Source organism: Mercenaria mercenaria, chromosome 4 (assembly GCF_021730395.1).
Source record: "Mercenaria mercenaria strain notata chromosome 4, MADL_Memer_1, whole genome shotgun sequence".
Lineage (NCBI taxonomy): Eukaryota > Metazoa > Mollusca > Bivalvia > Venerida > Veneridae > Mercenaria > Mercenaria mercenaria.
The window spans coordinates 8,597,955-8,615,784 of NC_069364.1; the positions used below are offsets into that span (position 1 = coordinate 8,597,955).

The 17,830-nt window shown below is 35.7% G+C and overlaps 1 protein-coding gene across 1 annotated transcript in view; it reads left to right on the plus strand.

The window, feature by feature from the left end:
- Window positions 1–17,830, plus strand: part of LOC123552656 (E3 ubiquitin-protein ligase rnf213-alpha-like) — a 123,284-nt gene that overhangs the window by 101,478 nt on the left and 3,976 nt on the right. The window contains exons 66-80 of the mRNA XM_053540035.1: window positions 21–269; window positions 553–679; window positions 950–1,227; window positions 1,827–1,944; window positions 2,237–2,353; window positions 2,864–2,974; window positions 3,266–3,319; window positions 3,675–3,866; window positions 6,044–6,146; window positions 7,582–7,616; window positions 8,235–8,332; window positions 11,833–11,986; window positions 13,729–13,903; window positions 15,576–15,676; window positions 17,025–17,082. Coding sequence (XP_053396010.1) covers window positions 21–269; window positions 553–679; window positions 950–1,227; window positions 1,827–1,944; window positions 2,237–2,353; window positions 2,864–2,974; window positions 3,266–3,319; window positions 3,675–3,866; window positions 6,044–6,146; window positions 7,582–7,616; window positions 8,235–8,332; window positions 11,833–11,986; window positions 13,729–13,903; window positions 15,576–15,676; window positions 17,025–17,082 — 1,970 coding nt within the window. The remainder of the gene's footprint in view (window positions 1–20; window positions 270–552; window positions 680–949; window positions 1,228–1,826; window positions 1,945–2,236; window positions 2,354–2,863; window positions 2,975–3,265; window positions 3,320–3,674; window positions 3,867–6,043; window positions 6,147–7,581; window positions 7,617–8,234; window positions 8,333–11,832; window positions 11,987–13,728; window positions 13,904–15,575; window positions 15,677–17,024; window positions 17,083–17,830) is intronic.

Consider the following 17,830-nt stretch of genomic DNA (forward strand, 5'->3'; position numbering starts at 1 on the left):
ATACAAATGACTATTTTCAGAAATGCCATAGATAAACTACAAGACTATCAGAGAAGGTGCAACACATTCTTTATGGACATAGTCTCCCAGTTATGTTTTGCTGACAACAATGCACCATCGAAAGAGGTTGTGGAAAAATTGCTCAGTTATATATTCTTCACCACAAGGAGTGATCGTCAGCGTACGAGGGATCTGTCAATATTTAACACAGGAATAGATCCCAACCCTGTATTCAGATCTTTCCTTCTACAGCTTCTTATACGAACAAGGTAATTTAGTATTATTGGTAACAATAAAACTTAAGTTACACATTAAATTGAAATTGAGACTTACGGATTAAACTAGTGCCTACTATTCAAAATGTATAAAAGCTAATGTGTTAAAGCAAAAAAAAAAAAAGGATAAATGTTGGCCGAGTGGTTAAGGTCGCTGTCTTCCAATGTACACTTGTTGATTTATGTGAAAAAAAAAATCAAATTGCTGAGACTGACTTGGCCTCCTGAATCATAAGTCATAGTAGTTGTTATTGATTTTAGTACACTATGTTTTCAGTGAGGATAATGTTATAGAAAATCTGGAACGTTATTTAACTCAAGCAGGGGGCTTGATCAAAAGCAATTCACCTGATCAGGAGCAACAGTATGTTGAGCTGTGTTTGCTTGTCATCCAGTGTTTAGAGGTAAATACCATGTATTGTTGCAGCAGGAGTTTAAACATTTTTGTATATGTACTAAATAAGTTTCATATCTTAATGATTTAAACTATATTTAAAACAAAATTACACTTTCTACTAACACAACTACTTTGGTAAGTCTCACAGACTGGTGTGCATTTACATAAAAATAGTGTTAATTGTTAGTATTTAAATCATTCATGACTATCAATAAAAGAAGCAATTGTCAGATATTTCAGGTATTTAGTAAGCTTATAAGTTTATCTTTTCGTCCAGGACATGTTTACCCAAGAAGCAACTAGGACAGATGTGGATGAAACACAGTATGCATCTGAAGCCATACACAGAGCTATTCAAACCATTGCAAGGGAAGGACCGTCTGTCGAGAAATTATATGGATTGGCTAGTGCTAGAATGGGCCTCGCTGTTACAGCCAGATATGTTGCTGATATAGTAATGAATGACGTGGATCCCAGACATGTTGATCGACGAGTTAGGAAACTTATAGAGGCAGCTCAAACACTATGTGAGGAGACAGATGTTAACTGGACAAGGTACTATACAGTGAACATTTGAAAAAAGTTGCTATTTAACTAGTTGATGTATAAATTACCTTGAAAAGATATCCATGTTGGGACCTCCGTGGCTGAGTGGTTAAGGTCGCTGACTATAAATCACTTGCCCCCCATTGATGTGGGTTCCAGCCTCACTCGGGGCGTTGAATTCTTCAAGTGAGGAAGCCATCCAGCTGACTTACGGAAGGTCGGTGGTTCTATCCAGGTGCCCGCTCGTGATGAAATAATGCACGGAGGGGCACCTGGGGTCTTCCTCCACCATCAAAGCTGGAAATGACCTATGACCTATAATTGTGTCGGTGCGACGTTAAACCCAACAAATATTATAAATGAATTGAAAATATATCCATGCAGTACAAGATAAGCTACACTAAAACACCTGTCAAGTTGTTTCTGAAGGCTGATAAGGTTGCAGAGGATCTTTAAATGTACATTTATATCAAGAGTCGGGTTCGTTTTGTATGAATACTTCAAAGGGTAATAACTGCTGAATCGGGATAGTACATGCTATGTCTTTATGCTTAAGTTAATATTTCAGTATGTTATTCAGTTATTGTTCTGTGCAAATCTTTCTTTAGGATATATCTGGTGAAACACATCTGTAGATGCTATGGTATAGATGTGTATCAAACTATATGCCATAATCCAGTACCATTTCTTAGATGGATTGGTATGAAAGATGCAAATAGAGATCAGGTAATGACCATATCTTTTACCTTACTGCTACAATGAATTGTACAAATAAATTTTATGAACATGGTTTTCCATCTGTAGTCATTTTTAATGCTTTAGTTCTTAAATAAATAGAATGTTTACACATATAATCTTAAATACTTGTTGAAAATGGAAGAGGTTAATATACAGTATGTAGATTGCCAGTGGGTATTTAAAAACACAATTTTTATGTAACAGGCGTTTTGTTTGTGATTGACAGAAAGCATCCTAGTTAGCGTTAATATTATAACTAATAGAAGTATTTTGTTGCTAGGTTGTGGAAGTTTCAGACAGGTATATTGTATGTGGTGACCACTACAAAAGTATCAGGGAAGCAATCACAAAAGTGGTACTAGGGGAAAATGTTGAGCACCTACTTGACACAGTTCAGGTAAAGTTTGCTGATTTGAACATTTGCTGACAACAGTTTTATTATTAATGCTTAAACAGGTCACATCATGACTAATAAAAAGATGCTTTGGTCTTGCCGACCTGGCGGGGAAAGTATACATTTGTCCGATCAAGAGCAAGAGATGGATACTCCTGTCTGTCCCTAAGGAAAAATCCTGTCAAAAGTAGCTGAATATAAGTAAGTCATCGACTATTTACAAATTGCTAGGAAGTACCAAGGTCTTTTTCCCATTGTGATCTATTTACAATGTGATAGGCAAGAAAAATGATCTTAAATACTAGCCTGTGGCTGACAGCTGTTTTCCAAAGCCTCCAGAAACAATGAAAAGGTCACTAACGTTCTGTTTTTTATTCCCACACTGGCCCTCAGGTTGGACAATCCTGTCTTACACAGGCAGGCATATAAGATAATTTGTCATGCAGCTGTAGTATATTTTCTCATAAAGCTCATAAAGTAGTATCACACTAAATCTATCATTTCTGTAATTAGGAGATGCAAACAGCTGGATTAAGAGTTGAACCCATGCTGCAACTTGCATTACACAGAGAGATAACAAGTTCATATCTGTATCCACAGCAACAGAGAAAACTAAAAACACAGGTATGTGTCCATATTGTCAGGCATGTGAAAGGTAGTTTGTGTTATTAAAACTCGTCATTTACTAGCAGTATTATGCAAAATAATAAAGCCAGGATTTTATCATTATGTTTTGTCTAAATGATGAAATTTTTAAAATGCAATGATGTTATATTTGTTTTAATAAAAGAAAGGATTAAATACAAATGGCAGATAGTAAAATGTGTAAAGAAAAACAAAGAAAATAGATTTTAACCCAATAAAAACAAAACATGGAATATAACTATGTAAATTGAAAATGTTTTCATCTTTTAGGTCATGGATACATTGAATAGATTTGTTCAAGATTGTGAAGCAGTCAAAAATAAGGTAAGAAATAATAGTGAAACAGTCAAAAATAAGGTAAGAAATTGTAGTGAAGCAGTCAAAAATAAGGTAAAAACTTGTAGTAAAGTTCTACATGTATACTAGCGGGTGTAAATAAGAAATATGACAACAGTTTCAATATCTTTTGTCAGACGTTTGATGTTATATTCCATTGCAACTAGCAACCCTGCTTTTTTATGGATGCATGTAGTCTTTGTTAATTCAAAATGGGATTTTATTCAACAAATTGAACCACAGTCAAATCTATTTCATGAACAAGTTTTACATAGTTATGTGCATGTTTCATATAATACTGTGTTTATAAACTATTGGATAAAATATATTTTATGATTTACAGGGTTTCATGCAAAAGCTGATTATGAACCAGCTGGTTCCTAGACATCTTGTGACTACAGAAGGTGAAGATTTACGCTTGCAGGGAATACAGTGCCTTATTGTTCACTTTCTGTCTGTCATGACGTATTTGAAAGGAGACAGAACTCTGCTTCATCCCTTACAGACTCTGATGTCAAATCCTCAAATATGTGGTGTATGTATTTTTTCCCATTATATTAAGTCAGCATTTTGCATTTGGTTGTTTCCATATAACGGTTTTTTAGCTCGACTATTCGAAGAATAAGTAGAGCTATCCTACTCACCACGGCGTCGGCGTCGGTGTCACACCTTGGGTTAAGTTTTTCGTACCAGTCCACATTTTGACAAAGTCTTTTGAGATAAAGCTTTGAAACTTTCAACACTTGTTTACCATCATCATGGCCAGTTATAGGCAAGAGCACATAACCCCATCAAGGATTTTGGCTGAATTATGGCCCCTTTTGACTTAGAAATCATGGTTAAAGTTTTCGTACCAGTTCATATTTTGACAAAGTCTTTTGAGATAAAGCTTTGAAACTTTCAACACTTGGTTACCATCACCATGTCCAGTTATAGGCAAGAGTACATAACTCCATCAAGGATTTTGGCTGAATTATGGCCCTTTTTGACTTAGAAATCTGGGTTAATATTTTGTACCAGTTCATATTTTGACAAAGTCTTTTGAGATAAAGCTTTGAAACTTTCAACATCTGTTTACCATCACCATGTCCAGTTATAGGCAAGAGTACATAACTCCATCAAGGATTTTGGCTGAATTATGGCCCTTTTTGACTGAGAAATCTTGGTTAAGTTTTTCGTACCAGTTCATATTTTTTGTAAAGTGTTTGACACATGGCTTTGAAACTTTTATCACTTGTTTAGTATAATAGTCTCTATCTGTAGGAAAGAGAACATAACTCTGTCATCTATTTTGGCTGAATTATGGCCCATTTTGGACTTTGAAATTGGTTCTGCTTCCATACAAGTCCATGTTTTGTCAAAACTATTTGACATATGGCTTTTAAACTTTGAACACTTGTTTATCATTATGATTTTCATCTGTAGGCAAGAGTACATAACTATTTTGACTGAATTATGGCCCTTTTTGGACTTTGAAATTGGCTCATATATTGCCATTTAGTGCAAGACTTATCGAAATCAAAGTAATACAGGAACATTGTTTGTCTATTCTATTTATTTCTTTTGTCTGAATATCCGTGGAAATATTTTGACACCATTCTTCAATCAATACTTCGAATAGTCGAGCGCGCTGTCATCAGACAGCTCTTGTGTATGATTTCTAGTTGGTGGATCTACTGGGTTTTTTTCTTTCTCTCGCCTGTTGTTTCTTGTAATGTATGACTTTTAGTCAACATACTGAAACATCTTCTCTTTTGAACCTACACGTCAGAATTATACCAAAGGTAGTAGCATCCTTGCATGAACCTTTGTCTGGTAAATAGCTCAGCTTGGCCCCTTTTAAGTTGGTGCCAGTGCTAATAATGCAAAGCACCTGTAAACAAATTAGTAGTTAATGGGACTGTTCTTGCATTCTGTGATATGTAATTCTTGTTTGATGGTCTTTGATGAATATTGCTTATACGAGTGTCCCGTTTAATTTGTGTAAAAGAAAATCTCATGCTTTATTTATGATTCATCTTGAGAATATTTTCTATGATGTACTATTTGTAATACATGTAATACATGAATAATGGATTCAAAATCTAACTTTTTACAATCATGATTTTATGCCATGGTGTTGACCTGGGAGGAATATAGTAATTGAAATACCTGTCACTTTCATTCTTACTTAACTACTCCTACAGTTTCCATCCAATTGAAGTGAAATTTAATGTACATCGTCTGCAGGATGTAGACATGCATCATCGGGAGTTTCATGTCAAGTTATTTTTTCGTGACTTACGCCCCTTTGTACTGAACAATGTTACAGCTATATCTGTACATCATTGGACCATCCGTGGCCGAATAGTTAAGGTCACCAGCTTTGAATCGTCTGCTCCTTACTTATATGGGTTTGAAACCTCACTTGGGGCCAGGAATTCATTATGAGAGAAAGCCATGCAGCTGGTTTATAGAAGTTGGGAGAAATTCTACCCAGGTGTCCACCCAGGTATTTAATCATTACCAAAGGGCACCACCAACAAAAGCTGAAAAAGTCGCCATATGACTTAAATTGTGTTAGTGTGTCTCTAAGACCAACAAGAAGATAAAATAGTTGTTCCTTGTGTACTCAGCTCCTACATGAAAAGTTTACTTTATTTTTCTTTCAAGGACCATTCACCTGAAATGTATTTTATTGCCTATGTACACTATGCTTTTAACTTATTTCAGAACATGTTTTTACCAACAATGCCACAGGATGATTTAGAAGACATAAAAGAAGCTTTGTTAGCAGCACGCCAGAACAATGGAGGGGAAAATCCAGTCTTCTACCGTAAGTGAAATGGAGGCATTTGTTCGTCATAATAATCAAAATATTTATTAATTCAATCAGTTGAATTTGTTTAGCCGAGACGTAAGTTTCTCAGTGAACCTCCATTTTTGTATTCATGTGGAAAGTTTGGCGTTGTGGCAATACCAAAGTAATTGCAGTAGTACTCAAAAAATGGCAATAAGTTTCTTATTTCTCAACAATGAAACATGTATGTTTCTTATTTTGATCATTTCCTGTCCAGTGGTCATGGTTTCCATTCAAAATTTGATAGAAAATTTGATGGTGAGAGCAAATTGGTTTCTATGATAAAAATGAAATATCAGTGCGTAAACATGTTGGAATTTTAAGGATTAAATAAATTTTGAAGGTGCTTTATCTTAAATTTATACGTTAAAGACGGAGTTAACACATGGATGAAAGCCAGATATTTTTAAAAATAGTTATCCCATAAAATGAATGAACTTACTTATTTTTAAACCTGAGTTATTAGATTGGGGTATGTCGTTGGTCGGGCGGATGGGCGGGCAGCGTCAAACTGGTGTTTCCGGTCAATAACTTTTGTTTCGGTAAATATATTTGAATAAAACTTTGTATGTATGTAGCTTATATCAAGACAAAGGCTGGGATTGATTTTGGGGTTTCTGGGGTCGAGGTCAAGGTCACTGTTACTTAAAATAGAAAAAGGGTTTCTGGTCAATAACTTAACTTAGGAATGAGCTATCATGATGAAACTTGGTGTATAGAAAACTTACATAAAGTTGTAGCTTGGGATTGATTTTGGGGTTTCTGGGATCAAGGTCAAGGTCATTGTTACTAAAAATAGGGTTAGGGTTAGGTTAGGGTTAGGGTTGTGCTTTAAAGTGGTGCACTGTGATTCAGTATACATTTTTATTCTTATGAAAAGTGTTGAAAACCTGGTTTCGTGGCATTGCTGCGTTTCTTGTTTATGTAATCCATTCAACTTATCAATTTTCATTTTTTTTCAGCAGTTATAGTATTCAAAGTATTTTGAACTGAATATTACAACTTTTTCAGCAGTTATGGTATTTAAAGTATTTTCAACTGAATAAGACAATTAGTAGTTAAACTATTCAAAGTATTCTCAGTTTTAATTTCTCACCTTTTTCACCTGAGCCATGCAGCTAGCTTATGAGAAATCAGTGGTTCTACCTAGGTGTACACCATGCCGGAGGCAGTACCCAGAGAAGCATCCGGGGTCCTCGTCTATCATAAAAAATCTGGGAAAAGTTGCCATTTGATTTAAATTTAGTCTGTGTGACTTTACATACCCAATAAAAACTGAAAACAATCAGTTCAATTTGATAATGCTTTCTTTTTATGTAATTAATCAACTTTCTATTCTGCAATTTTTGGTACCAGAAAATTTATTACAGGCATTGAAATCTTTAAATTGATATTATATTTACTTATACAGGTTGTCCAAATGGTCATCCGTATGTGATTGGAAATGTAAGTATAAATAGATCTGCAAAATTGATGTTCTTAGGTTTTAAACGATTTGCATCTAGCAGACAAGATACCTAACATTCCAGAGTAGATGTTTAATCTAAAATCTAATTTCCAAAGGTTAAAGAAAACAGGGAGACTAGGTTTGCTATCAATACTTGTCTGTCCTTTATCTCCAAGATTTTGCAATAACAGGCATATAAGGTTTTTTGACGAAACTTGGAATGGTTTAAAATACCATGAGGTGATTCCCTGTTATAGCAACAATAGGTAACTGAGCCTGATATATAATTACATGTAGACGTTGTGTAGAACGTACAACCCAGGTCACTAGGTCTAAGGTCAAGGTAACACTTGGAGGTCAAACATCTCAACTTCTTGTCCGTTCAGTACAGTCTAAAGTCCTTGGGAGATCATCAGTTCTTGACCTTGTCAGGACAACTTGCAGGGCTGACAACACAGTGTCTTTAGATCTGAGGTCAGTGTCACACTACGAGGTCATAGGTCAAGTATCTTTACTTGTTTGCTTGATATTGTTTAAACCGTATTGAAGGTATTTTGTAATTTTGTAATTGTCAGTTTATTGATATATGCAATTTATCTATGCTTTTTGCAACCTAGTGTGGTCGGCCAGCTACAGTTGGCAATTGCAGAGACTGTGGTGCAGCTATAGGGGGAGAGGGATATCAACTTCGCCCAGGAAATATTCTGGACCAAGGGTCAGTCATAATCACTCAGCAGCAACCATCTGAACAAATAACCTGTCAGACGAATTGCTCGTAACTCAGTCATGCTGCATGTTTTATTTGCTTTTTTCGGTATTTCTGTACATCCATAAACGTTTTTGTCCTGCATCTCTACCTAGACTCACCAAGACCAGTGTTCTGGCACAAGACGTAGTCAAAGGTATGCATAAAGGACCGACTTCACTTCCCAAAAGAAAGGACATTTTTTACTCTGTCCGTATTTTTGGAATGCCCACCCTTAGGTTATATGAGAGTTTACTTAGTTTAGCTATGTCAACAGCTATCATGTCTGTACAATGAAATAAATGGAGACACCAGTAGACATATATCTACATCTTTACACTCTACCTTTTATACACTTAGGTGAATAAGCATTCGTCAGTGCAGTAGCAGACTGTGGTATGTTATATTCGTCTGTAAGGTTACAGTTTCAGACTGCATGCATGTATGTCATTTATAATTGCTTATACACCTTACTAAATGAATGATACAGAGTCTGTTTAATATAACTAGGAATCAAAGTACGAAAAATGCACTGTACTGTCAATTTGAAAACAATTTTGGTTTTGATACTGGAAGTTCCATTTTAGAGATTTCATTGTGAAATGAAATAGAAAATAGACTCTGGTTCATTGATTGGTATGTATCATGTTAACTAATAATATATTTTATTTAACCTCATTTTATATATGTAGTGCGGTAGACCTTATGTAGTATCAAGATGTAAATGCGGGGCTGAAATAGGTGGACAAGGGCACAAGTTACTTGCATCAAATACCCAAGACACTGGGTTGGTTGTTTCATTATTCACATCTCGATTGTTACTCTATGCAAAGTTTTTCTTTCTGAAACTGTTTTGCTGATCAGGGAACATGTTTTTGTCAGTGTTATTCTTTATGTTAATTGACGTATGCTAAGGCAATAGAGTTTTCAGTTAAATATATACATAATTATTTCTGTTTAATCTTAACATTGCTATTCTGAATGCATATTATCCATGCTTTTAAGGGCAGTGACTTCGAATCGTTTTTGCTACTTGCCGTTTGTGTTCAATGTATTCTTTCTTATGAGGAAGCCATCCAGCTTGCTTCTTAGGCTCGTATGTGTCTGCAATAATGCCTGTGAATGCATCTGGGGTCTCTTCCATCATTAAAAGCTGATAAATCGCCATATGACCTATGATTATGTCAGTGTGGCATTAAGACCAACATAAACAAAAAGGCATATCAATCAGAGCCACTTGTGATTATAACTTGCTTGACAATGATTACATTGCTTTCATTGAGTTATAGGGAAATAAATGTGAAATATATCCGAACTTTTCACAATGAAAATAGATCAATTTTCACAAATCAATTTTCACTGCTTAAAATTTTAGATGGGCTTAATTGCTTTTAAACGTGAAATGCAAAAAAAATGGAAGATCGAAGTTTCTCTTACTTGTGAACAATAGATCTTATATTTCTACTCTACTGTCCCAGACATTAAAAGATTAGAATGTCACTGTTGATTTGTGAGATGTGCAAATGTTGAACCAGATGCAATGCATATTGCAGTTTGAACATGTACATGTATATGAGGCAGAATTAATTTTGATAAGCTAACTTTCTGGGTTGACGCATGTGTTGTATACCATACATGTTCGTCTGTTGTCAGGTGCTTTGTCATAAGTATACCATACATGTTCGTCTGTTGTCAGGTGCTTTGTCATAAGTAGCATGATAGCCTGTTATGATAGTGGTATATACCTTACAAATTATATATAACCCGCCTGCTTAGCTCAGTAGGTAAGAGCGTTGGTCTACGGATCGCGGGATCGTGAGTTCGATCCTCGGGCGGGGCGTATGTTCTCCGTGACTATTTGATAAACGACATTGTGTCTGAAATCATTAGTCCTCCACCTCTGATTCATGTGGGGAAGTTGGCAGTTACTTGCGGAGAACAGGTTTGTACTGGTACAGAATCCAGGAACACTGGTTAGGTTAACTGCCCGCCGTTACATGACTGAAATACTGTTGAAAAATGGCGTTAAACCCAAAAACAAACAAACAAAACAAATTATATAACATGTTTATTAATGTTGGAATAGGTTTACTTATATTTGTGTTTTGTTACATAAACATAATACCTAAACTGTGAGATGTAAAACCATACAAAGCGAAAAAATGTTAGACAACTGCAGTGTCCATTTGTGACAATAAAAAGATGACGGTGGTTTGGGTCCGGTCACTGGACCTCTTGACCTGAAGTCAGGAGGTCTTGTAATCGAAGGGCTATTACAAAGGTCATCAATGTCAATGTGCGTCTTTGCTAATACAGTACTGTATAACCAGTGTATATGTTAAACACTGTGAAAAAGCTATGGGTAGTTTTTGTCGAGCCCGCTTGCGGATGCGAAGACATAGTTGGCTGTTCGGTGTATGTGCGTGCGTCCGTGCGTGCGTGCGTCCATCCAGATTTGTTTGTCCGGACTATAACTTTGACATGCATGGAGCAATCTTGTTTATATTTGGCATGAATGTTAACCTCAGTGAGACGGAGTGTCATGCGCAAACCCCAGGTTCCTATCTCAAAGGTCAAGGTCACACTTACAGGTCAAAGGTCAAATTCAAAAATGACTTTGTCCGGAGCATTTCTTCTTCATGCATGGAGGGATTTTGATGTAACTTGGCACAATTGTTCACCATCATGAGACGGAGTGTCATGCGCAAGAACCAGGTCCCTAGGTCTAAGGTCAAGGTAACACTAAGAGGTCAAAGGATACAAGAATGACAACTTTGTCCGGAGCATTTTTTCTTATGCATGGAGGGATTTTGATGTAACTCGGCACAAATGTTCACCACCATGAGACAGAGTGTCATGCACAGGATCCCTAGGTCTAAGGTCAAGGTCACACTTAGAGGTCAAAAGTCAGATACAAGAATGACTTTGTCTGGAGCATTTCTTTTTGATGAATAGAGGGATTTTGATGTAACTTGGCACAATTGTTCATCATCATAAGACGGAGTGTCATGCGCAAGATCCTAAAATTACTCCCCTTTGTTGTTACTATAAATAGCTTATATTTTGTAACTTTTTTATTACTGGTCGTAGGGAAAAATCAAGACCACTTTTCCTTAGTACAACATGCATGTTACATCCAATTTTCAGGTGAATTTTGACCTATCTCTACTGGTGAGGATTTTTGTGTTGACTTAGAATTTTTTTTTAAGGTTTACGTCCCTTAGTTGTTACTTTAAATAACTTAATTTGTAACTTTTTGCAATCTCTTTATTATTAGGCATAAATGTTTGCCTCAATGAGACAGGGAGTGTCATGTGCAACTCCCGGTCTTTGTGACAGCTGGCGGGCTTGACATGTTGCCCGTGGGCATTTAGTTATAAAGTTGCCATTATTACTCAGTATGTATTTATTTTTTAACAGAAAGATAAAGAGATGTTAAATGAAGTGCTGTTTTTATATATATTCTTTAGGCGAGACAACACACTGACTGGTCATATCCTTGGACGTGTACAGGTCAGAGGACAAGGTCCGAAACCAGAGAGAACATTGACTCCAGCTTATACTGCAACTATAAGACTTCTTCTGCATATGTCAATGTTTATTGGTGTCGGCAGTAACTTACAGGTATATTTATGGCATATTCAAACTTGTTGGTAACTTTACCTTTCCTTAAAATATTCATGGGATATGTCTTTCCTAAAGCCAGGTACATTTGGCAAATACAATATTTGATGTGAGATACAGTTCAGTAGATTTGCTTGCTTCTTCTGTGATATAGATTTATTTTAATTGTCCTCTGCCTTTTAGAAAACATGGACATAAAAATTGGCTGTGTCCGTCTGTTTGATCTGTAACTGCAATGCATCAAGGGATTTGAAATTACCAGACACAAGTTTTGTATAATGAGATGATGAGTCGTGTATAAGAACCAGATCCATAGCGCAGAGGTCAGTCAGGATCTACGTGTGTCTGGTCCATAAATCTGCCCTTCTTCAAGCGTTTTCAAAATCACGAGGTGTATGTTCCTAATAATTGAGAGGACTTGTCGCATGCAATGCTCAGATCCCGTTTTCAAAGATCAAGGTCACACATAGATAATTAGTTTTTTTTGTGCGGTCAGTAACTATGCTGTAATGGATATTCAGATAAATTGGCACAGCTACCGAAACAAAAATGATGTATCACATGTGACACCAAGCCCAAAACTCATGTCGCACTTGCAGAGAGACAAATTATCTTGCCTGTAACTTTTTATGCGTAGGTATATATTGAAATAACATAAATATTCACCTTTACAAGACGATACCCAGACTGCTTTCTGTTGGGTCAAATGGAGATGTAATTGCTTCTCTTTTATATGAAGTACAGTACTTATTATCATGATTGCAATACATTAGACTGATACGCACAGCAACTCTATGACTGAACTAAAACTGATACTCAGTTCCACTAGTGTTTAGTTAAGAATTTCCTTGCGTACAATATAAGTGTTGTTTCCCAGAGTCGTGTGTTTATTTGTTTAATAATCATTTCCCATTAATATGATACAATATTTCATTTCATTCGTTTTACCAATACAGATATTTGAAAGCATTGGCAAATTTTAATTTTCCAGACATTTTTAGACTTTACATACTATTATAAATACATAGAAAAATAGTAATAGTTAAATTTATAATTATGCTTTATAGACATTTTAGTATGTTGCGCCCCTTACTTTGAATGGGGCTTTGTATTGGCTTGAAATAGACTCGTCTAAACTGAGTCTGCTATTGTTTGGATTGGTTGTGTTATATGCTTTTAAAGGGTCTGCTAAAAGAGCCCCCCACTTTGATTCATTGCTATGAAATAGTTCTGGTCCTTTGGAACATGGAGTTCATTCAGTAACTGTGTAAAAGAATTCCGCTTAAGCCGGTGCTAGGAGGCGCGAGGCTGTCGTGAACACAGTCAAAGCGAGTCTGCTATAATTTTACTTGGTTGCATTCTATGCTTCCAAAGGATCTTCTTATAAATGTTATCAGCTATCACAACAGTATTCTTCAAATGTGGTGTGGAGTCCGTAAAAGTCTCCCCGTTCTTGAACTTAGTGTTGTTATATTTTCTGGTCATCTTTGTAATAGAATTCAGCTTAGCCCATGCTAGGGAGCGTTAGAGGTATTGCACTTCCCTTTCCAGTTCCTCTAATAAATACATGCAGTCATACCGAGTCCGCTACTTTTTTTACTTTGTTGCATTCTGTGCTTCCAAAGGACCTTCTCAATGTTTCATATTGTAAGTATTTCTTTTAGAATTGAAATTAAAAATATGAAGGAATTTTACTCTATGGAGAAATAAAAACACACAGAGCTATTGTGACATTATTACAGGGTGTTCATGCACTGATAAAACCTGACATTGATAATAACGGAGTAGAGGAATTTCTTTGGGCACATATACAACAAGATGTTGACGACATCCACAGGACCCTTGGTAGAAGTGTTGACGATGTTCTTCTTCTGATGCATACAGCTGTGGACTACATCATGAGAGCACACAATGAAGGTATAAAAATGTTTTTCTAGCCTTATTTTTGGTTACTTTTGCCGCTGTGTTAAAGCTTGACTTAAAATAAGGAAGTAGGTAATTGTTATAAATTTTAGACGTCACTTAACAATATTTGCAATTAACATTCCAAGAGGCGATATAACTTATAAAGTTTAAGATACAACAGGATGGCATTTTAAACCAAAAGGCAAATTGACTTTCAAATAAACTGCCAGTGAGAAGTATAGCCGATTTAAAGGCAAGCAGTAACGAGGAAAGGAAGTGTTTTAAAAAATGCATGTTGATTGTCAGTTTGAGCTGTAAATTATAACATCATACTGTTTTGCATGTATTTCTTTTACATGATGTAACATTTTTGCAAAGATAACTATGTTTTGAGACAATATACTAGTATATTCATTAGGAAGGGAAATCCCGATGGGATAAAATGCCGTATTATCATATGCTGTTGAAACAATATGGCCAACACAACAAAACATCATTTTTAGCTCGACTATTCGAAGAATAGTCTAGCTATTCTACTCACCCTGGCGTCGGCGTCGGCGTCGGCGTCGGCGTCGGCGTCACACCTTGGTTAAGTTTTTGCATGCAAGTACATACAGCTATCATTTAAAGGCATATAGCTTTGAAACTTATTTATTCTTTTTCTAGGTCAATTACCAACCTCACTGGGTCAAGTTCCATAACTCTAACATGTATTTTGAGCAAATTATGCCCCCTTTTGGACTTAGAAAATTCTGGTTAAAGTTTTACATGCAAGTTACTATCTCCAAAACTAATGCAGATATTGAATTGAAACTTCACATGTGTCTTCGGGGTTATAAAACTAGTTGATAGCACCAAGTCCCATAACTCTGACCTTCATTTTGGCCAAATTATGCCCCCTTTTGGACTTAGAAAATTCTGGTTAAAGTTTTGCGTGCAAGTACATACAGCTATTACTAAAAGGCATATAGATTTGAAACTTATTTTTTCTTTTTCTAGATCAATTACCTACCTCACTGGGTCAAGTCCCATAACTCTGGCATGTATTTTGGCCAAATTATGCCCCTTTTGGACTTAGAAAATTCTGGTTAAAGTTTTGCGTGCAAGTACATACAGCTATTACTAAAAGGCATATAGATTTGAAACTTATTTTTTCTTTTTCTAGATCAATTACCTACCTCACTGGGTCAAGTCCCATAACTCTGGCATGTATTTTGGCCAAATTATGCCCCCTTTTGGACTTAGAAAATTCTGGTTAAAGTTTTGCGTGCAAGTACATACAGCTATTACTAAAAGGCATATAGATTTGGAACTTATTTATTCTTTTTCTAGATCAATTACCTACCTCACTGGGTCAAGTTCCATAACTCTTAACATGTATTTTGAGCAAATTATGCCCCCTTTTGGACTTAGAAAATTCTGGTTAAAGTTTTACATGCAAGTTACTATCCCCAAAACTAATGCAGATATTGAATTGAAACTTAACATGTTTCTTCGGGGTTATAAAACTAGTTGATAGCATCAAGTCCCATAACTCTGATATGTCCCCTTTTGAACTTAAAACTCTTTTGATATTTACCATTTTGGGTAATAATTTCCAGCTTCTGTGACAATATTTCGAATAGTCGAGCTTGGCTGTCTTATGGACAGCTCTTGTTACAGTATTACATTACGCTTCTTACAGGCGACCATGTAGGTGGCGAAGCTAGACAGCTGTCATCAAAAAGAGGAAGAAATCAGTGGGAAGCTGGATTTTCTGCCAAGTTTCTGCAGGCGTCATTGAAGGTGGAGTTAACACTGCAGTTATATACTGGCTTTCAATAAAATCAATTTAGTCATTGTCATTAATCAAAAACTCCTTTGAAAAATGCCACAGTAGATTTTTCATATAATTCCTGTCCTATTTCAAATATATGAAAGATATCCTATTTTAAATATATCAACGATTTGCAAACACTCAAATATTGATAGATGTTCAAAGTAAACTAAATGTTTAAAATGAATTAATTCTATAATAGTGGTACAATACAAAGTTATTTATCAACTCTTTAAAACAATGTAATATGTGTGTAAATGTTGATATAACATTGAGGCCAGTCAAAATGTTTGATTTTGATGACCTTATTTAATTTTATGCCCGTATTGTCTAAAGTATTGAGTCATCAACGGTTTTTGAATATATGTTCTTTACAAATAATCTATATGTTTGATTTAAAACCCGTGTTCCTCATGAAATTTGCACCAGAATGTAGTATTTAATACTGTAAAAGTCTTTTTTAGTTGTTTAAGTTGGTCATCATTGTTTAATACAGACTTCACAGACACACGGTACTAGTACAGTCTTTGAGAGGCAGGGCTATTCATATTCCGCACTAAAATTACTTCTCGGAGCCATTAGATGGAATACCGGTCCCGATCAGTTGAATGTTTAGTGCTCACTAGGGGCGTTGAATTCTTCATGTGAGGAAGCCATTCAGCTGGCTTACGGAAGGTCGGTGGTTCTACCCAGGTACCCGCTCGTGATGAAATAATTCACGGAGGGGCACCTGGGGTCTTCCTCCACCATTAAAGCTGGAATGTCGGTCGCCATATGACCTATCATGTGTCGGTGCGACGTTAAATCCAACAGCAACAAAAAATGTTTAGTTTGTCACAGTATGTGGAACTGTGTCAAGGAAGTAATACTGAAAAAATAAAATCAGTTTATATCAATCCGCGCTGCTTCTAACGTATAAAACGCTACAATTTTAGATAAAGTCACGAACGTTGGGGGATTGTTAAATCTACAATTTTCACTCCAGTGGTGTTTCAACAGTTTAAACATTATAATGTATATAGATGCCTCTTCGACATATATATAATTATATACAACTTTGCTCATTCTACAAAAGGCCCTAAAGTTAAGATATCAAATCCAAGTTTGATTAAATGAGTTGGAAGTCATACCAAAATTCAGTGTGGTTAAACATATGATATATTTATATTTTTGTAGAAATTAACAACTTTTAACTATTACTTTTTTTCTGCGTAAAGTAATCGCTGTGATTTGTAATTTATTTTGAATTATTACAAGGGCATATAAAGAAGTTAAAACAGCTGTATATGTTGTTAGTAATATCAATTTTTATTCCAGAATATTGACAATGTCTTGAAAACGAACAATCAGCTACTTGTTCAAGATCAGAGACTTGGTATGTTAATGTTAACAGTTGTAATAATGTTTGTTTGTTTGCCTGGGGGTTTGTACTGTTTTTAAGTCTTTCATTTATGAGAGGGCGTACAGGTAACCTAGCCTGTGTTCTAGGATTCTTTACCAGTACTTACCTGTTCTCTGTTAGTAATTGCCGTCAACCCCCATGAATCAGAGGTAAAGTAGAATGATTATAAACGTAATATTATATCTTACATCAGATCATGACAGAGATCATATCACTTGTCAGAGGATTGGACTCATGGTTCCAAAATACTTTGTCTGTGTTCACTCTTGAGCTAAGCAGATGCATTTCTATGATAATTAAATTCGAATTGGAATAATTGCTGTATAGTAATGAAGTAGACTGGTACTGGGATAAGCGAAAACAGTTTTCTTGCTTTGAAATTAAGGAGTGCAGCATTACCGTGTTTGGCAAGACATTTGCAGTTAGAAGTTATATCAGACCGTTAAATATGTACATATAAGAGATAAATATTTTACACGCCCATTATCTACCAATTTTGGTCACAACGTTTATTGACATATTGTGCTGGAAGCTAGTATAGATCTTTTCGGAGATACAACCCTTGAATTACTCAGACTTGCGTAATTGACTGTCAACTCTCATACTTGAGCAGTTCATTATGTAGTGTTGCCCAAACTGGGTCTCAGTATATGTGGGCTAAATATTTCAGTCAAGATCAGTAATCATTACATCATTACATCTTTGACTGTGCATTAAAAAA